General features: G+C 38.5%; 1 protein-coding gene across 6 annotated transcripts in view; it reads right to left on the minus strand.

The window, feature by feature from the left end:
• Window positions 1-19,549, minus strand: part of PLEKHA8 (pleckstrin homology domain containing A8) — a 57,296-nt gene that overhangs the window by 33,215 nt on the left and 4,532 nt on the right. For 2 of the 6 annotated variants that reach the window (XM_072783615.1, XM_072783617.1), the window contains exons 1-3: window positions 3,896-4,049; window positions 2,639-2,755; window positions 1,465-1,620 (exon numbers count right to left, since the gene is read on the minus strand). In XM_072783615.1, coding sequence (XP_072639716.1) covers window positions 1,465-1,620; window positions 2,639-2,755; window positions 3,896-4,034 — 412 coding nt within the window. In that variant the 5' untranslated portion in view covers window positions 4,035-4,049. Of the gene's footprint in view, window positions 1-1,464; window positions 1,621-2,638; window positions 2,756-3,895; window positions 4,050-6,136; window positions 6,159-14,100; window positions 14,283-19,549 lie in introns of those variants that run through there. The other 4 variants (XM_072783620.1, XM_072783618.1, XM_072783619.1 and 1 more) reach the window with 3 other exon arrangements.

A 19,549-nucleotide genomic window follows, 5' to 3' on the forward strand; every position in this document is an offset into this window, starting at 1 on the left:
GTGTCTCTGCGTCTGTCTGAGACTCTCATGAATAAATGGATAGAATCTTTAAAAAAAAAAAAAAAAAAAAACAACAACAAAAAACTGGGAACAGAGTCAATCAAGGGTTCAGAGTTTTGGTTTCATTTGCTGCATAGTTTTCCCTATCTATAAAATGGGGTCATAGCGATCTACCTGCTAACAGTACTCAAAACTGGGAAACTGTTCTGTAACGTGCAATTATTACTAATAAGATGGCTTGTTAACTCAAAGAACTCATCCAGCATGCCACCCATCAAGGCTAATAGCACCCTTCTGTGCACCTGCTGCTCCCTTATTAGCACAGTGCTCCAGCTACTCTGGCGCTGAGGGCTCATTATCACTTGTTTTTTTTTTCCCCCATGAAAAAGCTGTACATTAAAAAAAAAAAAAAAAAAAAAAAGCTGTACATTATAACTTGATCTGACAATGTCTAGAATATGCTCCCAATTTGGCATTCAAAAAAACCAAGGAAGGGATCCCTGGATGGCGCAGCGGTTTAGCGCCTGCCTTTGGCCCAGGGCACGATCCTGGAGACCCGGGATCAAATCCCACGTCGGGCTCCCGGTGCATGGAGCCTGCTTCTCCCTCTGCCTGTGTCTCTGCCTCTCTCTCTCTCTCTCTGTGACTATCATAAATAAATTTAAAAAAAAAATTAAAAAAAAACAAAAAAACAAAAAAAAACAAAAACAACCAAGGAAGAGGCCATTTTCCTGTGTCTACTTGAAGAGGTAAACACATCTGCCACACTTGTCATAAGAAAGAGGCCCCTGTCTCCCACTAATCTCTTCAGGTGTACATATGGGGTAAAGGGCTGGGAAGGTGGCATTAGGTCTCAGACAGTAAGCCCTGGCACTCTTCCCCCAGTCCGCATAGAAAGTTATGCCAGGGTTCTCAGGAGACCTAATGATGTTGAATTAATGAGCATTAAGCAGTAGCAACCTGACAATTAGGTATCCGTCCCAGGGAAAGGGAGGGGAAGGTGGGGTGTTACTGGAGAAAATACCCTGATCCAAGGCTTCTTTACCAAAAGTCAACTTTGTGCCAGACTAGGTACTAAACAGGTTCATATCATTACTAATACTCATGGCAATCCTTCTAATGTAGGTTGTTATCTTTTTTAAAAATATGAGGAAGCAAAAAAAAAAAAAATGAGGAAGCTGAGGATCAGAGAGATTAAATGACTTATGCCAAGGTCAAAAAGCCAGTAATCTACAAAGCCATAATTTGAATCCAGTTGTATCTGGCTTCAAAGCCCATGCTCTATTGTGATATGCTAAGAGAGGAGTTAAATACACACTGTCCTTGAAATTTCAGGGGTATATGGTATGCGAATGACACAAAAAGCTGCCTAGGTGGTCAGAGGCAAGATAACAAATATGGGAACCCAAAGAGGTCAGTGGGTGATTCCCAAGGATCCGAGATCAGAGGACAATTGATACTTGCCTTTTTCCTTCTGGGTCCTACTATCTGTCAGGCAAGCCTTGGCTGACCCCAGGGCTACCAGCCACCGCTGTCTCTCAGCCACACTTCTGGCCTTCAAGTAGAAATACTGCTCCCCAGGGATTATCAGGTCCATGCGTGTGTTATCTACAGAATGAACTGGGAGCAAGGCAGAGGGAGGTTAGAAACCTAGAAGAGTGCAATCTGGGTAGCCTCCACTCCACCCAAATTCTGGAGCTCAACTGGTGCCAGTCACTGAAGGCTTCTTCCAAGGGAGGATGCTAGCTCTTACCACCTTCCCTAGTTTATTTATCTCTTCCTCAATGCCTCTGCTGATGAAGAAGAAAAACCCTGGCTGGCTCCAAGGTATCACCAAGACTAAAAAAGAAGCACTCAATTCTCCTTACTGGAATAGAGACAGAATCTCTCTTTTGGCTTGTGTGTGTAAAGTATGCTGCTCTGAGGCCAAAAAAGCTTGCATGCCAACAAGGGTATGCCTCTGTATCTTCTTGGGTTTACTGGAAAGCAATCAAGAACACAATATTTTTCTTTTCTACTGTCCTTCACAAGTTATATCAAAAGTGTGAGAATTTCCTCTGAGATCTTTGGAAGAAGAAATAAGCAAACTACATTCTCCTTCACCCCCTACCCTGCTGTAAAATACCCTTCTAATCTGTTTCTCTACTAATCTTGTTTCAGAGCCATATCTTCTCAGCATGTCTTAAGATGTTCCCAAACTAAGAAGTAAAAGCTATTTGCAAGTCTTTATGTGTTTGCTTGTTTTAAGTATACAGTAGTGATAAGAAGGTGTATGTGTGTGTGTGTCCTGATTTAAACATAGAAGTGTTTGATGCTGTAGTAAAAAGACTTAAATAAGCTTTGCACATAGTTGCCCTGGCTTCAGGTGAGCAAGGGACTAAAAAATGGGCACTAAATGTGTGATGAAGCACACTGTTCTCATTTATTTTGACTACCTCTTCAACAACCTCCTCGTAAAAATTGGTTGCAGCTTTAGGTCTTATTTGCAAAGCTTTCTTTTGGGACATAACACTATGTATATCTTTGTATCATAGGAACAGCAGAGATAGGCACAGAGAGGCCAGTGTTTTTTTTTTTTTTTAATTTTATGGGGGAGACAGAAAGAAAAAGAAAACCTGCAAATCTCTTGGTTTCTTACCTTGAATTTCACAGACCGCCATTTGGATACTCCCTTTGCAACCTTTCCAGGCATCTTCAGGAGAATCATAATAGGATAATATACCCCCACAGAGTAGGAACCATCTAGGCTGCCAACCTGCAAATAGAAGCAAGAACATGGTCTCAATTACTGCCCGCATGGGAGGTGTCTCCCAGTACACAGGAATGGGACCTGACAAAGGCGGCTGGGTCCCAGCTCCAAGGAGCTTAAATTCCAGGGAAAGAAGGGAAAGAAGTAGGTTAGTAAATACTGTATGCATGATCTCATTTTTAAAACTAAAATCAAACACCCACAGGGCCATATATTTTTAGTCACATAATGTATAGAAGAAGTCTGTAAGGATCAGGGACATAGTGATGATTCTCTAGTTAAGAGGAAGACTAATGATTTTTATTCCCTTTTCCTTTCATATAGTACTAGTGATTTTTGGTTTTTAATTTTTTAAGGTAAAAGATTATTGTTTCCTGAACATTATCACAAACCTGATCTTCTTTCCTCTGGTTAAGAAAAATTATCCCAAACTTAGAAATGAGGCAGAAGATTATACTGTTCTGAAAAAGGACTTTAGCCACCTCCATTTTGACCTCTGTCTGTACTTTCTAAGTGATTAAGTTCTTCTTTCTAGCTTATCTCTTAACTCAGGCAAAAGACATCACAGCCAAAGGATCTCCTGATAGGAAGTGAAACAACTCCCTCAAGCCTTAACGCTCCCTGACTTCTGCAAGACCCTGCACAAATGACCCCAAGACAGTGAGGAGCCTGACCTTTACTGCCCAGCACATGTACCCACTGACCTTTGTCCCACATTCTCCTTATCTAAATCTGGGAGTATTTTGAGCACTTTGGAGACAGTCTTTGAGACTTTAGTCTGCCAACTTCTTGGTGTTGGTCTCACTGAAATACCTTATTTTGTTTCACGACCCCTCATCTGTCTTTGGATTCTGTCAGCAGCGAGAGGCTGAACCTGGTCTGTTTGGGTACCCTAGAGCTAGGTGCTTGCGGACCTCTGTGGCTTGGCTATAGCCCTTTTGATGTCAAAGATCATTCCAGAGTGCTAATAAGCCTGTGCAGGGGCATATGAACCCTAGATAAAGAGAACTTTCACTTACTACTTAAAATTGATCCACGGAAATAAAATAATCTTAAAAACACTGAAAGGCAAACTACTTTTACTTTGGAGAATTTCAGGGACAAACCATATTTGGTTGAAATATACATCTTATCTAGTGCTCTTACCCAATCTATATTCTAGACAAACCAAACTTATTTTCTGTATTCTTGCTTCTGGGCTTTTGCCTAAGTTGAATCTTCTTTCTAAAATGTCATCTCTAACTATTTCTGCATAAGTTTTGTCAATGTCCTCAGCTGGATACATATTTTTCTATCTCTGAAATGCTAGAGCCCTTTAAGGACACATTTTTCTCATGAAACTCTTCTGTGGTTGAGGCAGACAGAGAGAAGGCCAGGAGGAGCTTTGAGGAGAGCCCTAGGGGCTGCTTAGATACAGAGGTCTGTCTGATGCCTAATTCACACAAACCAAGACGCTGGAGACCCAAGAAGAGCTGTGCTTCAGTCTGGGGCAGAAAGCAGGAAAAAACCAATGTTCCAGCTCAGGCAGGCAGGAGGAGTTCCCTATTTCTTAGTCTTTTTATTCTATTTAGGTCTTTGATTGATTGGATAAGATTCATATTAGGGAAGGGCAATCTACTTTACTCAGTCTACCAATTCAAATGTCAATCCAGAAACACCCTCACAGATACACCCAGAAAGATGTGTGGCCAAATGTCTAGGCACCCCATGGCCCAGGCAAACTGACACGTAATATTAATCATCACACACCATCAATTTTAAGACATATCATTATTTTAGGTAACACAAGAAAAAAAAAATACCTGCCCGGTAAGCAATGACACAGTACTGATTCTAAGATGCTTTCTGTTTTGTTGTTGAAATGTGAAAAAATATCTACAAATTGAAAAAATGTGGCCCTAAATAGCTTTATCTTATAGTAATCTGAAAAAAGTTAAACACCTCCCCCATCACACAAACACACACACAAAGCACAGCTGCAGTTAAGTTTTGAAAGTAGCTGGTAAACTGTAATAACTGAAACACCACTTTCCCTGTAATAGGTTCTACATTTACCTAGAAGTATATACTAAGGGAAGTTCTATACATTGTTATTTTATCCTATAGTTTGTAACTATAAAGATCATAACCAAGAATAACTTTTCTTTAAACCATAAAGTTACTGGATTTTCAGAAGGTACATTAAGAGGCCACAGAGGTCTCATTCCCATTAGATGAAATTTATAGGCAGAGCAATGGAGAGTCTAGAGGGGACTGGAACACACTGCTCTTTCATGATGTCCAGTCCTCAGAAGCTCAGATACAGCACAGAAATAACTATGAGAAAAGAGGCAAGAATGAAGAGGGCATTAATCCATTTCTTGTTTTAAATTAATCTGCAAAACAAAACAAAAAAAATAAATTAATCTGCAGTTACCGTGACTAATGTGATACTGAATTTTATGTATCAACTTGATGGGCTAAGCGATGCCCAGATAGCAAGTAAAATGCTATTTCTAGGTATGTCTGTGAGGGTGTCTCTGACAGAGATTAGCATTTGAATTAAGACTGCCCTCACCATTACAAGTGAGCTCACCCAATCTCCTGAGGCCCTCAGTAGAACAAAAGGCAGAGGAATAGAGAATTTATTCTCTCAGAGGGAGACATCCATCTTCTCTAGGTTTAGAACACTGGTGCTCAGACCCAGGCACAGTATTTACACCATCTATCTCTCCAATTCTTAGGCCTTTGAACTCAGACCAAACTGCATCATCAGCTTTCCTGGTTCTCCAGTTTACCAATAGAAGATCATGGACTTGGGCAGCCCCGGTGGCACAGTGGTTTAGCGCCACCTGCAGCCCGGGGTGTGATCCTGGGGACCCTGGATTGAGTCCTGCGTCAGGCTCCCTGCATGGAGCCTGCTTTTCCCTCTGCCTGTGCCTCTGCCCCCCTCTCTCTCTGTGTCTCTATGAATAAATAAATAAAATCTTAAAAAAAAAAAAAAAAGATCATGGACTTCTCAGTCTCCCTAACTGCATAAGCCAATTCTTATAATAAATCCCTTCATATGTTATATATACAAACACACACACACACACACATATATATGTAATACATATAGAGTTCTGTATACTATTGGGTCTATTTTTCTAGAGAGCCCTTAATAACACACTTGGAAATGATAAAATATTCAAGGAAACAAAAGAGCAGATGAAAACTGTGGGTGTAACCAGTCCCTGCTCCATTAGATTATCATTAATCTTCCTGTCCAACCCCCACTCTTTTCTTGGCTCTTCTCTATTGGAGATGGAATGTGGTGTGAGTAGAGAAAAGTTTTAGCTTATATAAGCTACCCCTGCCAGGGATGGGGTAGGGAAATAAAACTACTTAAATACCAATTTCACATACTTTGCATTATTCTGGAATATTTCACCACAGAAGGTGCAGTGGACATTTATTTTTGGTAACCTGACATCCATCCTCTACATTTCTGTTACTGAAAATCTCCATACTCTTTCCATGTAGTTGGGTGGGGCTGACCAGCTCCGGGAGGGCATGTGATTCAGGCTTAAATGGAGCTTCACATCCCCTGTCCTCAAGGATACACTTCACAACAGGCAAGTGACCCAACTAAAGATGATCTTGGGACTGTTGCTGGGTCTGGAGAAAGGTGGAAAGAAATGGAAACTCTTTTTTCTTTGGACTGGAAGACGTTTGCCTGGAGCTGCCAGCAGTCATTCTGCCATCACACGGGACCTAAACATGATTCACACATAAACGGAATGGGTGTGGGAGGACTTCAGGGAGGCAGGGAAAGGAAGAAAATCTAGATGACAGTTGTGTGTGTGTGTGTGTGTGTGTGTGTTTAAGATTTTATTTATTTATTCACGAGAGACACACAGAGAGAGAGGCAGAGACACAGGCAGAGCGAGAAGCAGGCTCCATGCAGGGAGCCCGACATGGGACTCGAGTCCCAGGATCACGCCCTGGGCTGAAGGTGGCACTAAACCGCTGAGCCACCTGGGCTGCCCAAGATGACAGTTTTTAACACCACAATGAGACCATGTTATAGCCCTCGATAAGATACCCACTGAACTTTACAGTTAAGTGGGCTAAAAAAAGGTGAGGCAATAATTATACATATATATTTTTTTTAACTTAATGTCTGAGTTAGGTTTTTTCCCTAAATAAAAGATTAATGAAGTATCACATGATCAACTTTGCTAACTGTAGGAAAAGCAAAAGCACTTGACAAAATCTAACACCCTTTGGTGTAAAAATTCTCAACCAACTGGGAATATAAGGGAACCTCTGATAAATGCGCACACACAAAAAAGCCACAAAAAACCAAACCAACAACAACCCACAACTAATATACTTAATGACAAAAGACTGGATGCTTTTCCCCTGAGACAACATAAGGATGCTTCCTCTTGCCACTTCTATTCAACATTTTATTGGAGGTTCTACTCAGGGCAATTAGGGGTACAAAATGAAATAAAAGGTATCCAGATTGGAAAGGAGGAAGCCAATCTACCTTTATTTGCAGACACCCTCTTGTGTATTTCAAAACAAAATAAAACAAAAACCTAAGGAGCCCAATAAAAAAGACTGTTAGAATTACTAAGTTTGGCAAGGTTGAAAGACAGAAGACCACTCTCCAGATATCCAATGCATTTCTATACAGTTGCAATGAACTGAAAATGAAATTAAGGAGACAGTTTCTTTTATAACAACATCAAAGAGAATAAGATACTTAGGAACAGATTCAACAAAATAAATATAAAACTTAAACTCTGAAAATTATAAAACATTCAAAGAAATTAAAGATTTGAAGATCATTCAGCTTGTTCTTTTCTCAGTGCAATGTCTTTCTATATTTAATTGACAGCAACTGTTTGCAAAATTCACTTTTTTCAGCTAATTGTTGAACAGTATGTATTTTTTCAATAAGCATAATTTTCTTGGAAAAAATGTACATATATGTGGATCTAAAATAGCATAGCTCTTATTAATTTATATTTTATTTAAAAAATTTATATTTTATTTTCTTCCTTTTTTATTTCACAACTACCATTTTTAAACCAGAATTTCAAGAGATGGTCTAAATCCTTTAAAGATCCAAACCAGGGCAGCCCGGGTGGCTCAGCGGTTTAGCGCCAACTTCAGCCCAGGGTCTGATCCTGGAGACCAGGGATGGAGTCGCGCGTCAGGCTCCCTGCTTCTCCCTCTGCCTGTGTCTCTGCCTGCCTCTCTCTCTCATGAATAAATAAATAAAATCTTAAAAAAAAAAAAAAAAAAAGATCCAACCCAAAGAGTGATTACTTGTGAGTCATACCTATGTCTAAAAAATACTGTAGTTTCCCTTTTTTACTCAGCAGCCTTGTGACTAGTAACTCATCCAAACATTTGACTAAAAACAAGGGTACTCCATTAAAAGGACACTTAAATTCTAGCCCCCACACCCAAGATTTTTAAGTAATCTCTACCCCCATCATGGGGCTCCAACTCACAATCCTGAGATCGAGTCCCGTGTTCTACTGGCTATGTCAGCCAGACACCTTGACATTTAAATTCTTAAAAATATTTTAAAATTTACATGCAATTGAATTTCTTCTTTGGTTAACAGTTCTGGGCTTTGATAAATACATAATCTTCTAACAACTATCATAATAAAGATACAGAAAAATTCCATTATTCTCCCCTCAAAATTCCCTTGTTTTGCCCCTTTGTAGTTAAGCCCTCTTCCCACACTTTACCCTTGGCCAACCACTGCTGTGTTTTCATTTTAGGTTGAACATATTTTCCAATTTTCTTGGGAGACTTCCTCTTTGACCCCTGGGTTACTCACAAGTATACTGCTTAATTTCCTAATATTTGAGGATTTCCCATATCTTTCCGTCATTGCTTTATAGTTTATTTCTGTTACAGACAGACAAAGGCATTCTTTTCAATTGGGTAGGGTTTCTATTACGGCCCAGAACATGGTTGATCTTAGTGAATGTTTCATGTGTATCTGGGGAAAAAAAAAACACAGTGGGGGGCCAGGATGGCTCAGTTGGTTGAGCATCTGCCTTAGGCTTGGGTCATGGTCCTGGGGTCCTGGGATAGAGCCTCATGTTTGGCTCTGCTCAGTGGGGTGTCTGCTTCTCCCTTTGCCCCTCCCCCTGCTCATGCTCTCTCTAATAAATAAATCTTTAAAAAATTAAAAATAAAAATGCAGTATTCAGCTGCTGTTTGAGGGACTGTTTAGCAAATGTCAATTAGGTCAAGCTGGTTGATAATGTTCACATCTTCTGCATCTTTGATTTACTGTCTACTTGTTCTATGGATTACTGAGAGAAGAATGTTGAAGTTTCTAAAGATAACTGTTTCAGATATTGGCCATTCTAACAGATGTATAATGATATCTCACTGTTGCTTTATTTTGCATTTCCATGATGACATATGATGTGGAGCTACTTTTCATAAGCTTGTTTGCCATCCATATATCTTCTTTGGTGAGGTGCCTGTAGAGCTCTTTGGCCCATTTGTAAATTGGTTTTCTTATTGTTGAATCTTAAGAGTTTTCTTTGTATATTTTGGATAACGGTTCTTTTATCAGATGTCTTTCACAGCTATTTTCTCTCAGTCTATGATGTGTCTTCTAATTCTATTGATACGTCTTTCACACAGCAAAGGTTTTTATAAATTTTAATGAAGTCCAGCTTATTATTTCTTTCATGGATTGTGTATTTGGAATTATATCTAAAAAGACATGAAAATAGCCAACGTCATCATAGGTTTTCTCCTATGTTATCTTCCAAGAGTTTTGTAGTTTTGTATTTTACATTTAGATCTAAGGTCCATTTTGAGTTAATTTTGGTGAAGGATGTAGTCTGTATGTATGTATGTATGTATGTATGTATGTATATGTATTTATTTATTCTGCATGTGGATGCCCAGTTGGTCCAGGACCATTTGTTGAAGAAAATACCTTTGCTTCATTGTATTATATGTACTATCTCTCTACCTTTGTAAAATGTCAATATTTATGTGAGTCTGCTTCTGGGCTATTTTTTCCCCAACGATCTTTGCTTTTACCAATACCACACAATGTTGATTACTGTAGCTTTTATAGTAAGTGGTCAAGTCAGATAGCCTTCAAGACAGTGTTGGCAACTCTGGGTCGTCTGCCTCTCCAAATGACTCTTGTCAATTTGTTGACATCCATAAAGTAACTTCTTGGGACTTTAGACTGGAATTGCATTGAATTTATAGATCAAGTTGGGAAAACTGATAAATTGGCAATATTGAGTCTTACCACCCATGATCATGGGTATATTTCTCCATTTATTTAGTTTTTCTTGGACTTCATTCACCAGTTTCATAGTTTTTCTCATACAGATCTTGTACATAATTTTTTTTTAAGATTTTTATTTATTCATGAGAGACACAGAGAGAGAGAGAGAGAGAGAGGCAGAGACACAGGCAGAGGGAGAAGCAGGCTCCATGCAGGAGCCTGACGTGGGACTTGATCCTGGGTCTCCAGGATCAGGCCCTAGGCTGAAGGCAGCGCTAAACCACTGAGGCACCGGGGCTGCCCTTATACATCATTCTTAGGCTTTTACCTAAGTATTTCATTTTAGGGGGTGCAAATGTAAATGGTACTGTGTTTAAAATTTCAAATTCTACTTGGTCATTGTTGGTATATGGGAAAGCAATGACTTGCACATAAACTTTGTATCCTGCAACTTTGCTACAACTGCTTAGGACTTCCACTTTTTTGGTTAGTTCTTTCAGATTGTCTACATAGGTGATTATGTCACATGTGAATAAAGACAGTTTTGTTTTGTTTTTTAAAGATCTGAGAGTATGCATGCACACACGTGTGTGGGAGGAGCAAAGGGAGAACAGAATCCTGAAGCAGACTCCCTGCTGAGCACAAAGCTTACTTGGGGCTTGACCTCAAGACCCTGAGACCCCCATCTGAGCCGAAATAAAGAGCTGGCTGCTCAACTAAGCCATCCAGGTACCCCAACAAAGACAGTTTTATGTCTTCCTTCCAAATCTGTACACTATTAATTTCCTCGCCTTGCCTTATATATTAGCAAGGGCTTCTGTATGATGTTAAAAAGGAGTGGTGAGAGAACATCTTTGCCTTATAGTTGATTTTAGTGGGAAAAATTCTAGTTTCTCATCATAAAGTATGATGTTAGCTGTAGGTTTTTGGAAAATAGTCTTTAATCAAGTTGAGAAAGTTTTCTTCCATTCCCAGTTTAAGGAATTTTTAACATGAATAGGTGATTTACTAAATGGTTTTTCTATCTATTGATATGACCATTTGATTTTTCTTTTTATGCTCATTAATAGAATGGATTACATTAATGGATAACATTAATGCATTACCAGACTTGCACATCTGGGATAAATTTTAATTGGTTATATATACAATTCTTTTTATACATTTTTGGATTCAATTTGCTGATATCTTGTTGAGGACTTGTGCATCTATGTTCGTATATCCTTTTATTTTCAATCTGTATCTTTACATTTAAAGTAGAATCTCATAGACAGCATATGGTTTGGTCTTGTTTTTCACCCTGACAATCTGTGCCTTTTATCTATTTAGACCACTTACATTTAATATTTTATCAATAGAGTTGGAATTAGTGTCACTTTTTATTATTTTTCTGGTTGTTTCCTGCTTTGGTATTGGTTACTTTGTTCCTCCCTTTCCTGTCTTATTTTGGATTATAGGATTCCATTTTATCCACTGAATCTTCTGCTTTATCTCTTGATATTTTTCCAATGGTTGCTCTAGGGCTTGAGAAATAGATATCTAACTTTTCGGCCTACTTAGAATTAATATTTCACCATTTTAAGCAAAATAGACAAGTTTAAAACCAAAGAAGTCCTTTTAGGGCAGCCCCGGTGGCGCAGCGGTTTGGCGCCGCCTGCAGCCTGGGGTGTGATCTTGGAGACCGGGGATAGAGTCCCACATCGGGCTCCCTGCATGGAGCCTGCTTCTCCCTCTGCCTGTATCTCTGCCTCTCTCAATCTGTGTCTATGAATAAATAAATAAAATCTTTAAAAAAAAAAAAAACTTTAAAAAAAGTCCTTTTAGCCTTCCTTCTTTATATTATAGTTACCATAAGTATTACATCTACATTCAATGAACACTCCCACTGATGATGTTATAATTTTTGCTTCCCCTAGTCAAAGACATTTTAAAGAACTTAAGAGTGGAAAAGGTTTATCATATTTGCATGATTATTTATCATTTCTGTTGCTCTTCCTTTTATCCTGATGTTCTACATTTCCCATGATATCAGCTTAAAGAACTGCCTTTAACATTTTAGTTTTTCTCCATCTAGGGATGTTTTTATTTTGCCTTAACTCTTAGAGAGTATTTTATTAAATACAGAATTCTGTGGACAATTCTTTTCTTTCAGAATGTTAAGATACCGTTCTATTGTCTTCTACTCCATATTTCCTGGTACGAAATCCCAGATACTGAAACTGTTTTCCTATTGCACTGTCTTTCTATTTTTGTTGCTTTTGAGTGTTTTTTGGTTTTCAGGAGTTCCATTCTGATATGTATGGTATGTCTTTTACACTGCTTAGAGTTTGGTGACTATCTTGAATTTGTAAATGTGCAGCTTTTGCCCAATTTGGGAAGTTTTCAGTTATTATTTTTTCAACCCCTTTTTCTTTACCTATGTCCTCTCCTTACCCTTCTCTTTGTTCCAATGCCTAAATATTAGACCTTTTGTTAATGTCCCCCAGGCCCTTGACTTTATATTTTTTTAATGGAGGTACAATTGATATTTAACATCAACATGATTTATGTATATATTGCAAAATGATCACAAGAAGTTTAGTATCTATTACCACACATACTTACAAATTTTTTTTTCTGTAATAAGAACTTTAAGATTTACTCTCTTAGCAATTTTCAAATATACAACACACTATTACTAACTATAGTCATTGTGCTGTATATCACCAAGACTTGTTTTTTTTTTGGGGGGGGGGGGAGTGGGGAGAGGAAAATGGAGAGAGAATCCCAGACAGGATCTAGCCCCAGTGTAGAGCCCGACAAGACCCCGAGATTATGACCTGAGGATGCTTAACCGACTGAGCCACTCAGGTGCCCCTTATTTTTCTTGTAAGTGGAAGTTTGTATCCCTGAGGTTTTACTCATTTATTTTTTTTTTCCTCTTCTTTCGACTGGGTAATTTCTATTGACTTTATCTTCAAGCTCACTGATTCTTTCCTGTGTCATTTATATTCTACTGAGCCCACCTGAGTGATTTTTTTAAAAATTATATTATACTTTTTAGTTCTAAAATGTCCATTTAATCCTTTTTAGCATTTTATATTTCTCTGCTAAGAATCTCTACCTTTCCATTTGTTACAAGAATGTTCATCTTTACCATGCGTGGTTGTTCAAGTGTTGTATTCCCTCTCCAGTCCACTTGCTATTACTTACTTTTCAGAGTTCTCAAGTAATTGCTTGAGTACTTTGTTCAGTTTTTAGCTGTAATCAGTGGAAGAGGGACTACAGTGAACTTACTCTACCGTGGCCCAATAACAACACTCTTAAATAGAACTGGTAGGTTACCCACTAAGTGAATGTCAACCTCATGCTAGGGTACATCACTCTGCCTATAAACCCATCATAGTTTCTTCAGAACTTCTGTCAATTAGATGTTATGGGAAACCAGTTTAAAATCTTACTGTTTAACAGGAAAAAAAAAGATTAAAAAAATTAACATGTTGTGAATTTTTAAAAATTCATAATGAAATACTGCTTTGTAGAAAAGCAGAAAAACAAAAGAAGGAGCTATTTAAATCTCTTCTAGAAAATTAAGCTAAAAGTAAAAAAAATGAAGGAAAGGTGCTTTTTCGTCAATCATAAGAGTAAAATCAAGTGACCATAATAAAAAAGGAACAGAACCTAAGAGGCAAAAGGGCTGAATGAGCCTCTAACTTCTATCAGCTTTTAATTTCCTTCTGTACAGAATTATAGCATGAGTCTAATAGTCTCTTTCAGCTTTCAAAACCTGTAAACCTCCATCTTAATTCAAAGTAACAGGAAACTCGATTCTTCCATAGAATCTATTTCAAGAGAAAGTAATGTCAAAAAAATAAAGGGAGACTAAACTTCTCCATAGGAAAAAAAAAAATAAAAATAAAAAATAAAAATAAATAAAAATAAATATATTTCTCCATAGGATTAACAATCTTTCTGAAGTGGTGAGTCAAGACTTAAATTTATTCACCATAAATTATGATTGCTGTATTCATAACCCATGTATATTATATGATGGTTATAATACATTTTATCATGGATGTTTTACAGATATGTTAAAGGTGAGAAAACCTACCATTTTTACACTGAAGGAAAGCATAGTTATTGACCCTGATCTCTAGTCTTGGTGTTTTCCATGTCCAGTTGTGTGTGCTCACTTATATCCCACCTCATCAGAGCCCTCCCCCACAACTCAGCTTCCCTTGGGGAGCTTCAGACAGGACAGGAGATTTGTTATCTGTGTGCTCCTCTGCCAGGTCAGTCATTAGAGTTTTGTTGCAGCTGGAAAAGAGGGAAGAAGAGACATCCCTAATAGTAACAGATAATAACCAAGTATTAACTAAATTACAGGTTCCTCAATTTACCATTAATTAATTCACAAAGCATTTTTTGAGCACTTATAATTTGCCAGGCTTAGAGATTTAGAGAAAAGAAGATCCTAGCTTCAAAGAGTAAAAGTCTACTGGGGAGTCAGACATACAGATGGTGAGGAGACTATAATTACAATATATTATATCAAATTCTCTTTAGAATCTTCTGTTGGAGTCTGCTGTAAGTCACCTCTGCTGTGTGCTTTGGGCTATCAAACTGGGCAATGCTTACTTGTTCTGGGCAATGCTTCTTGTATGTGTCACCATCACCTTAATCAAGAAAATAGGAAAGTTTGGTTCAAGTTCAGACTCAGAACACCTAGATATGTCTTCTTGAGCATGTTACTTAATTCATCTGGACATTATTTTCCAATTTATAAATGAGAGAGATGGACTAAACTTGAGTATCTAAGGTTTAACATGTCCTCTTCCTTCTGACTATGATGTCACTTTTAACAAATGCAGCAATCTCTTACTCTCTTAGTTCCTAACCTGAGGGCCCCTGCTGCTCTATCCCTCCACGTCAGTCACTCAGTCTTCTCCTCCTTTTCACTTTTGGCTTCAACATTACACCATGCCCATGCTGAGGCACACTATAAAATCATGGGAAGGACATGAAGTCAGGGAGACCTGGCTCAATACCTATTTGCTGTGCGATTCTTTTTTTATTTTCAAGGTTTACTTATTTATTTGAGAGAGAAAGAGAGAAACACAAGCAGACTCCTTGCTGAGCGAGGAGCCTGACACAGGGCTTGATCTCACAACCCTCAGATCAGACCTGAGATGAAACCAAGAGTTGGATCAAATGACTATGCCACAGGCGCTCCATGCTGTGTGATTCTAAGTTAACTACTTAAGAACCTTGGTTTATTCATCTGTGAAATGGAGGATGCTGCTTCCCTTTTCCTCTTCCATCATCATTTTGTCCCTATTATTTCAGCTTTTCCTCCTCCCTTAACATGTTTTAGCCAGCTGGATCTTCCTTATGTATTGTTTTTACCTGTTTTTCCTTCCTATTCAGAAACTCCAAGGGACTCCCTAACAATTAAAAACTCTCAGGCTTGACTTGGATTAATCCAACAACACCCCAGTACTTCCTTCTGGTCTCAGGACGCACTCTCCCTTTTAGTACTACTGGTTTCCTCACTTCTGTTCTCTCACTTGCCCCTTCTGTTCAGGTCAATTCTACCCACCCACTGGTCCCACCTCCTCCATGAAGTTTTCCCTGATCACTCCTGAAAAAGGATTCCTACATTTTCCTTTCCTCCCCTTCCACTTCCCTTCTTTCCTTCCCCCCCACTCCCTTCCTTCTAGAATTCCTATTTTTTTTCTTGACAAAAGTATGCCTGTTTGGACATGTTCTAACTTTCTTCTCTATATCATTTCTCTCTGCTTACACAGGCCTCAGATGAAGGGGCTGGTCTCCACCCAGGTTGTGTATACTGGCCGGTAGAGGCAGAAAAACAGAAGGATATCTGTGATGTCAACCTGGATGACATTTCAGCCTATCAGGGATACCCCAAATTTGCCTTTAAAATTCTAATAAAGACACCGGAGGGTGACAGGTAACAGCTAACTACACCTATGGATCAGCTATATGCAATGTGGTTCTTTTAAGTCTTGTCAAACCACAACCTTGAAATAACCACGTAAAGGCTTAATAAGGGTCAAAATCATGAACTTAGAAGGGTATTTTTTCATAGTTAAGGATATCCACTAGACTATGATCTACTTGAGAACAGGATCATGTCTTACTCAAAACAGTATCTCTAACACCCACACAGGGTCTAGTAAGAAGCTGATACTCAGTGTTTCATTCATACTCAGTGAATGAACGATGACTGGGGACTATTAAACTGCATTAAAAAGTAGATTGCTGAAACCATTCCTCTGGTATTTAAAAAGCAAGAGAGAGCCACCCTTGTTTTGGATTGTATAGGAACAATTCTATCTAAAGGACATGGAGTAGATCCTCAAGCAAATGAGATTTTGCTTCCTTGATGTAATAAGAATACTGAGAAAGCTCAGCCCTCTCTTTGACTACCTTTAAGTTTTACATTTTTCCATCTCTCCTGATACTGTCACACACTCCATGAGCCAACTTGAAAATGGATCCAGGGAGAGAAATGCTCAAGCATCATAGTATTCTTTTGGACTTACCCTTCCTGTTGTCTCATTCATCTGTCTTGTGTCCAACAAAGCTCTGTTGCCTGTTTTCTTATCTGTCTCAAATCTATTCCTAATGTAACTTAATTGGCTTTTGCTCAATTCTAAGCAAGATGAAAGTAATGGTAACAGGAAATGGCAGATTAAACACTGAGAGTACAGTCTGAAAAAAATGGTCCCCAGGCCTCTTCAGTCTACAGACCACTTCAATGACCTAAGACTCCACAGTCACTCTAACATCTCCAACCACATCACACACAGATCAGAATCAATGGAAAGACTGGTGCCGCTTTTGATGGAGTGCCACTGAGGCAATGGTCTAATGTCTTTATGCTCCTTAACAAATTACTAATTTTTGCTAGAAGCAAAGGTAAGTAGTACACAGAATTACATGATCTGTAATCAGCATTCATTCAAAAGAACGACTGTCAGGGCAGCCCCCATGGTGCAGCGGTTTAGTGCCGCCTGCAGCCCGGGGCCTGGTCCTGGAGACCAGGGATTGAGTTCCACATCGGGCTCCCTGCATGGAGCCTGCTTCTCCCTTTGCCTGTGTCTCTGCCTCTCTCTCTCTCTCTCTCTCTCTCGCTCTGTATCTCTCATGAGTAAATAAAATAAAATCTTTAAAAAAAAAAATTACTGTCATAAGACGACAGAGCCTATTTCAAGATTCTGATGGTTCATTTGAATATCTTCCTTTATAAATTATACCACTCTAATTTCCAAAAGCAGGATTTAAAGAATTCAGGATACATATCATATACTCTCATCAGCCATGAGGAGCCACAGTTTGCACAGACAAAATAAACTGAAATTTTCTGGTACTGTTAATCAAAACAGCTATCCAACTAACCTAACAGTAAATGAACTATGTACCAGGCAGGTTCATATATGTTATCCATTTCATCCTTATAATAAACCTAGTATGGCTATTATTCTTGCTGTCATCTTAAAACTGAGGCTCAGGGAGATTAAGTAACCTGCTCAAGGCATCAGCGCTATTAAGTAGCAGAGCAGAACTCTGAACTCAGGGCTTTCTGACTTCATCTCTTTGGCTTTAAAACATTCAAATATATTGGCCCATGGTCCTGTCACTGAAATCATGAATAAAGAGCTGAACTCTGGATGCCACAGAGAATAAGGAAGAATAAAGGTGACCCTTAACTCATATCATACACAAAAATTAATTCAAAATGGACCACAGACCTAAATGTAACAGCTCAAGCTATAAAAATTTGGGAAAAAAACAGGAGTAAATCTTTGTGACTTTGGGTTAAGTTAGGCAATAGTTTAGTAAGATATGACAGGAAAACCACAGAAATAAAAGAAAAAAATTGATAAACTAGGCATCAAAATTAAAAACATCTGTGCTGCAAATGATACCATTAAGAAAGTAAAAGGCAATTTACAGAATAGGAAAAAATATTTGCAAATTACATATTTAATAAAGAACCTGCATCCAGAATAAAGAACTCTTACAATTCCACAATGAAAAAATAACTCAATCAACAAGTGGGCAAAGTCCGTAAATACATATTTCTTCAAAGAATATCTATAAATGGCTCATAAGCACATGAAAAGATGATCAACATCGTTAGTCATTAGAAAAACAGAACTCGGGGAATCCCCGGTTGGCTCAGCGGTTTGGCGTCTGCCTTTGGTCTAGGGTGTGATTCTGGAGTGGCGGGATCGAGTCCCACGTCAGGCTCCCTGCATGGAGCCTGCTTCTCCCTCTGCCTGTTTCTGTGTCTCTGCCTCTCTCTCTCTCCCTCTCCTCTCTGTGTATTCTCATGAATAAATAAATAAAATCTTTAAAAAAAAAAAAAAGAAAAAGAAAAATAGAATTCAAAACCACAATGAGATACCACTTAACACTCACTGGAATGGATATAATAAAAAAGACAGATAATAATAAGTGTTGGTGAAAATGTGGAGAAATAAGAACATTTTTTTCATTACTGATAAGAACGTAAAATAGTGCAGCCAGTTTGGAAAAAAGTTTGTTCCCCCAAACTGTTCAAGAGAATTACCATGTGATCCAGCAATTACACTCCTAGGTTTATATTCAAGAGAAATAAAAACATGTCCACACAAAAACCTGCCACAAATATTCACAGCACTGTTACTCATAAAACCAAAAGAATAGAGCAACTCCAATTTCTAATTGATGAATGGATAAACAAAATATGATATATCTGTACAGTGGAGTATTATTTGTAATAAAAAGAAATGAAATACTGATGTATGTTATATATCCATGAACCCAAAAAAACATTATACTAGATAAAATAAGCCAGTCACAGAAAGACCACATAATGTAGGACTCCTTTCATATGAAATGTCTAGAATAGACAAGTTTACACAGACATAAGATTAGTGGTTGTCAAGGGCAAGAGGGGGTGGGGTGGAAAAGATTGCTAACTGGGTTTCTTTAGGGGATAATGCAAATGTTTTAAAATTGCAGTTATGGTTACACTCTATAAATACACTAAGAACTACTAACTAGTATACTTTAAATGAGTGAAACTTATGATAAGTGAACATTTATCTCAATAAAGAGGCTAAAGCAACAACAACAAAAAATGTTGACCAGGGTTATGAGACCATGAGAATCTTGCTCTGATCACTCACATTCCAGATGTCCTCTTGGCACTGTTTATATAGCACAAACATATATGGGCAGGAGTCACCTTCCTTCACCTGAGTTGGGGTGTAGTAAGCAAAATTATGGTACTTTCTCAGACAACCATCTGGTCAGCATGATGCAAGCTTGTGTTATTTCTGGAATGCAGTACTGCAATGTGCTTGTGCCCTAACCTGCTGGTTGGGCCCCTGAAGCCTGCAGCTGGATAGAGCTCTGGGCAGCAGACCTCCCATTTGCTGAGAGAGCAGGAAAGGGACCTAAAACTGCAAAACAGAAAGCTCACAGCACAGTTCAGAAAATTTTCTTGTGACAAAACACACGCACAATATTGAGCAAAGTCTTCCTCA

This window comes from Canis lupus, chromosome 18 (assembly GCF_048164855.1).
Source record: "Canis lupus baileyi chromosome 18, mCanLup2.hap1, whole genome shotgun sequence".
NCBI lineage: Eukaryota > Metazoa > Chordata > Mammalia > Carnivora > Canidae > Canis > Canis lupus.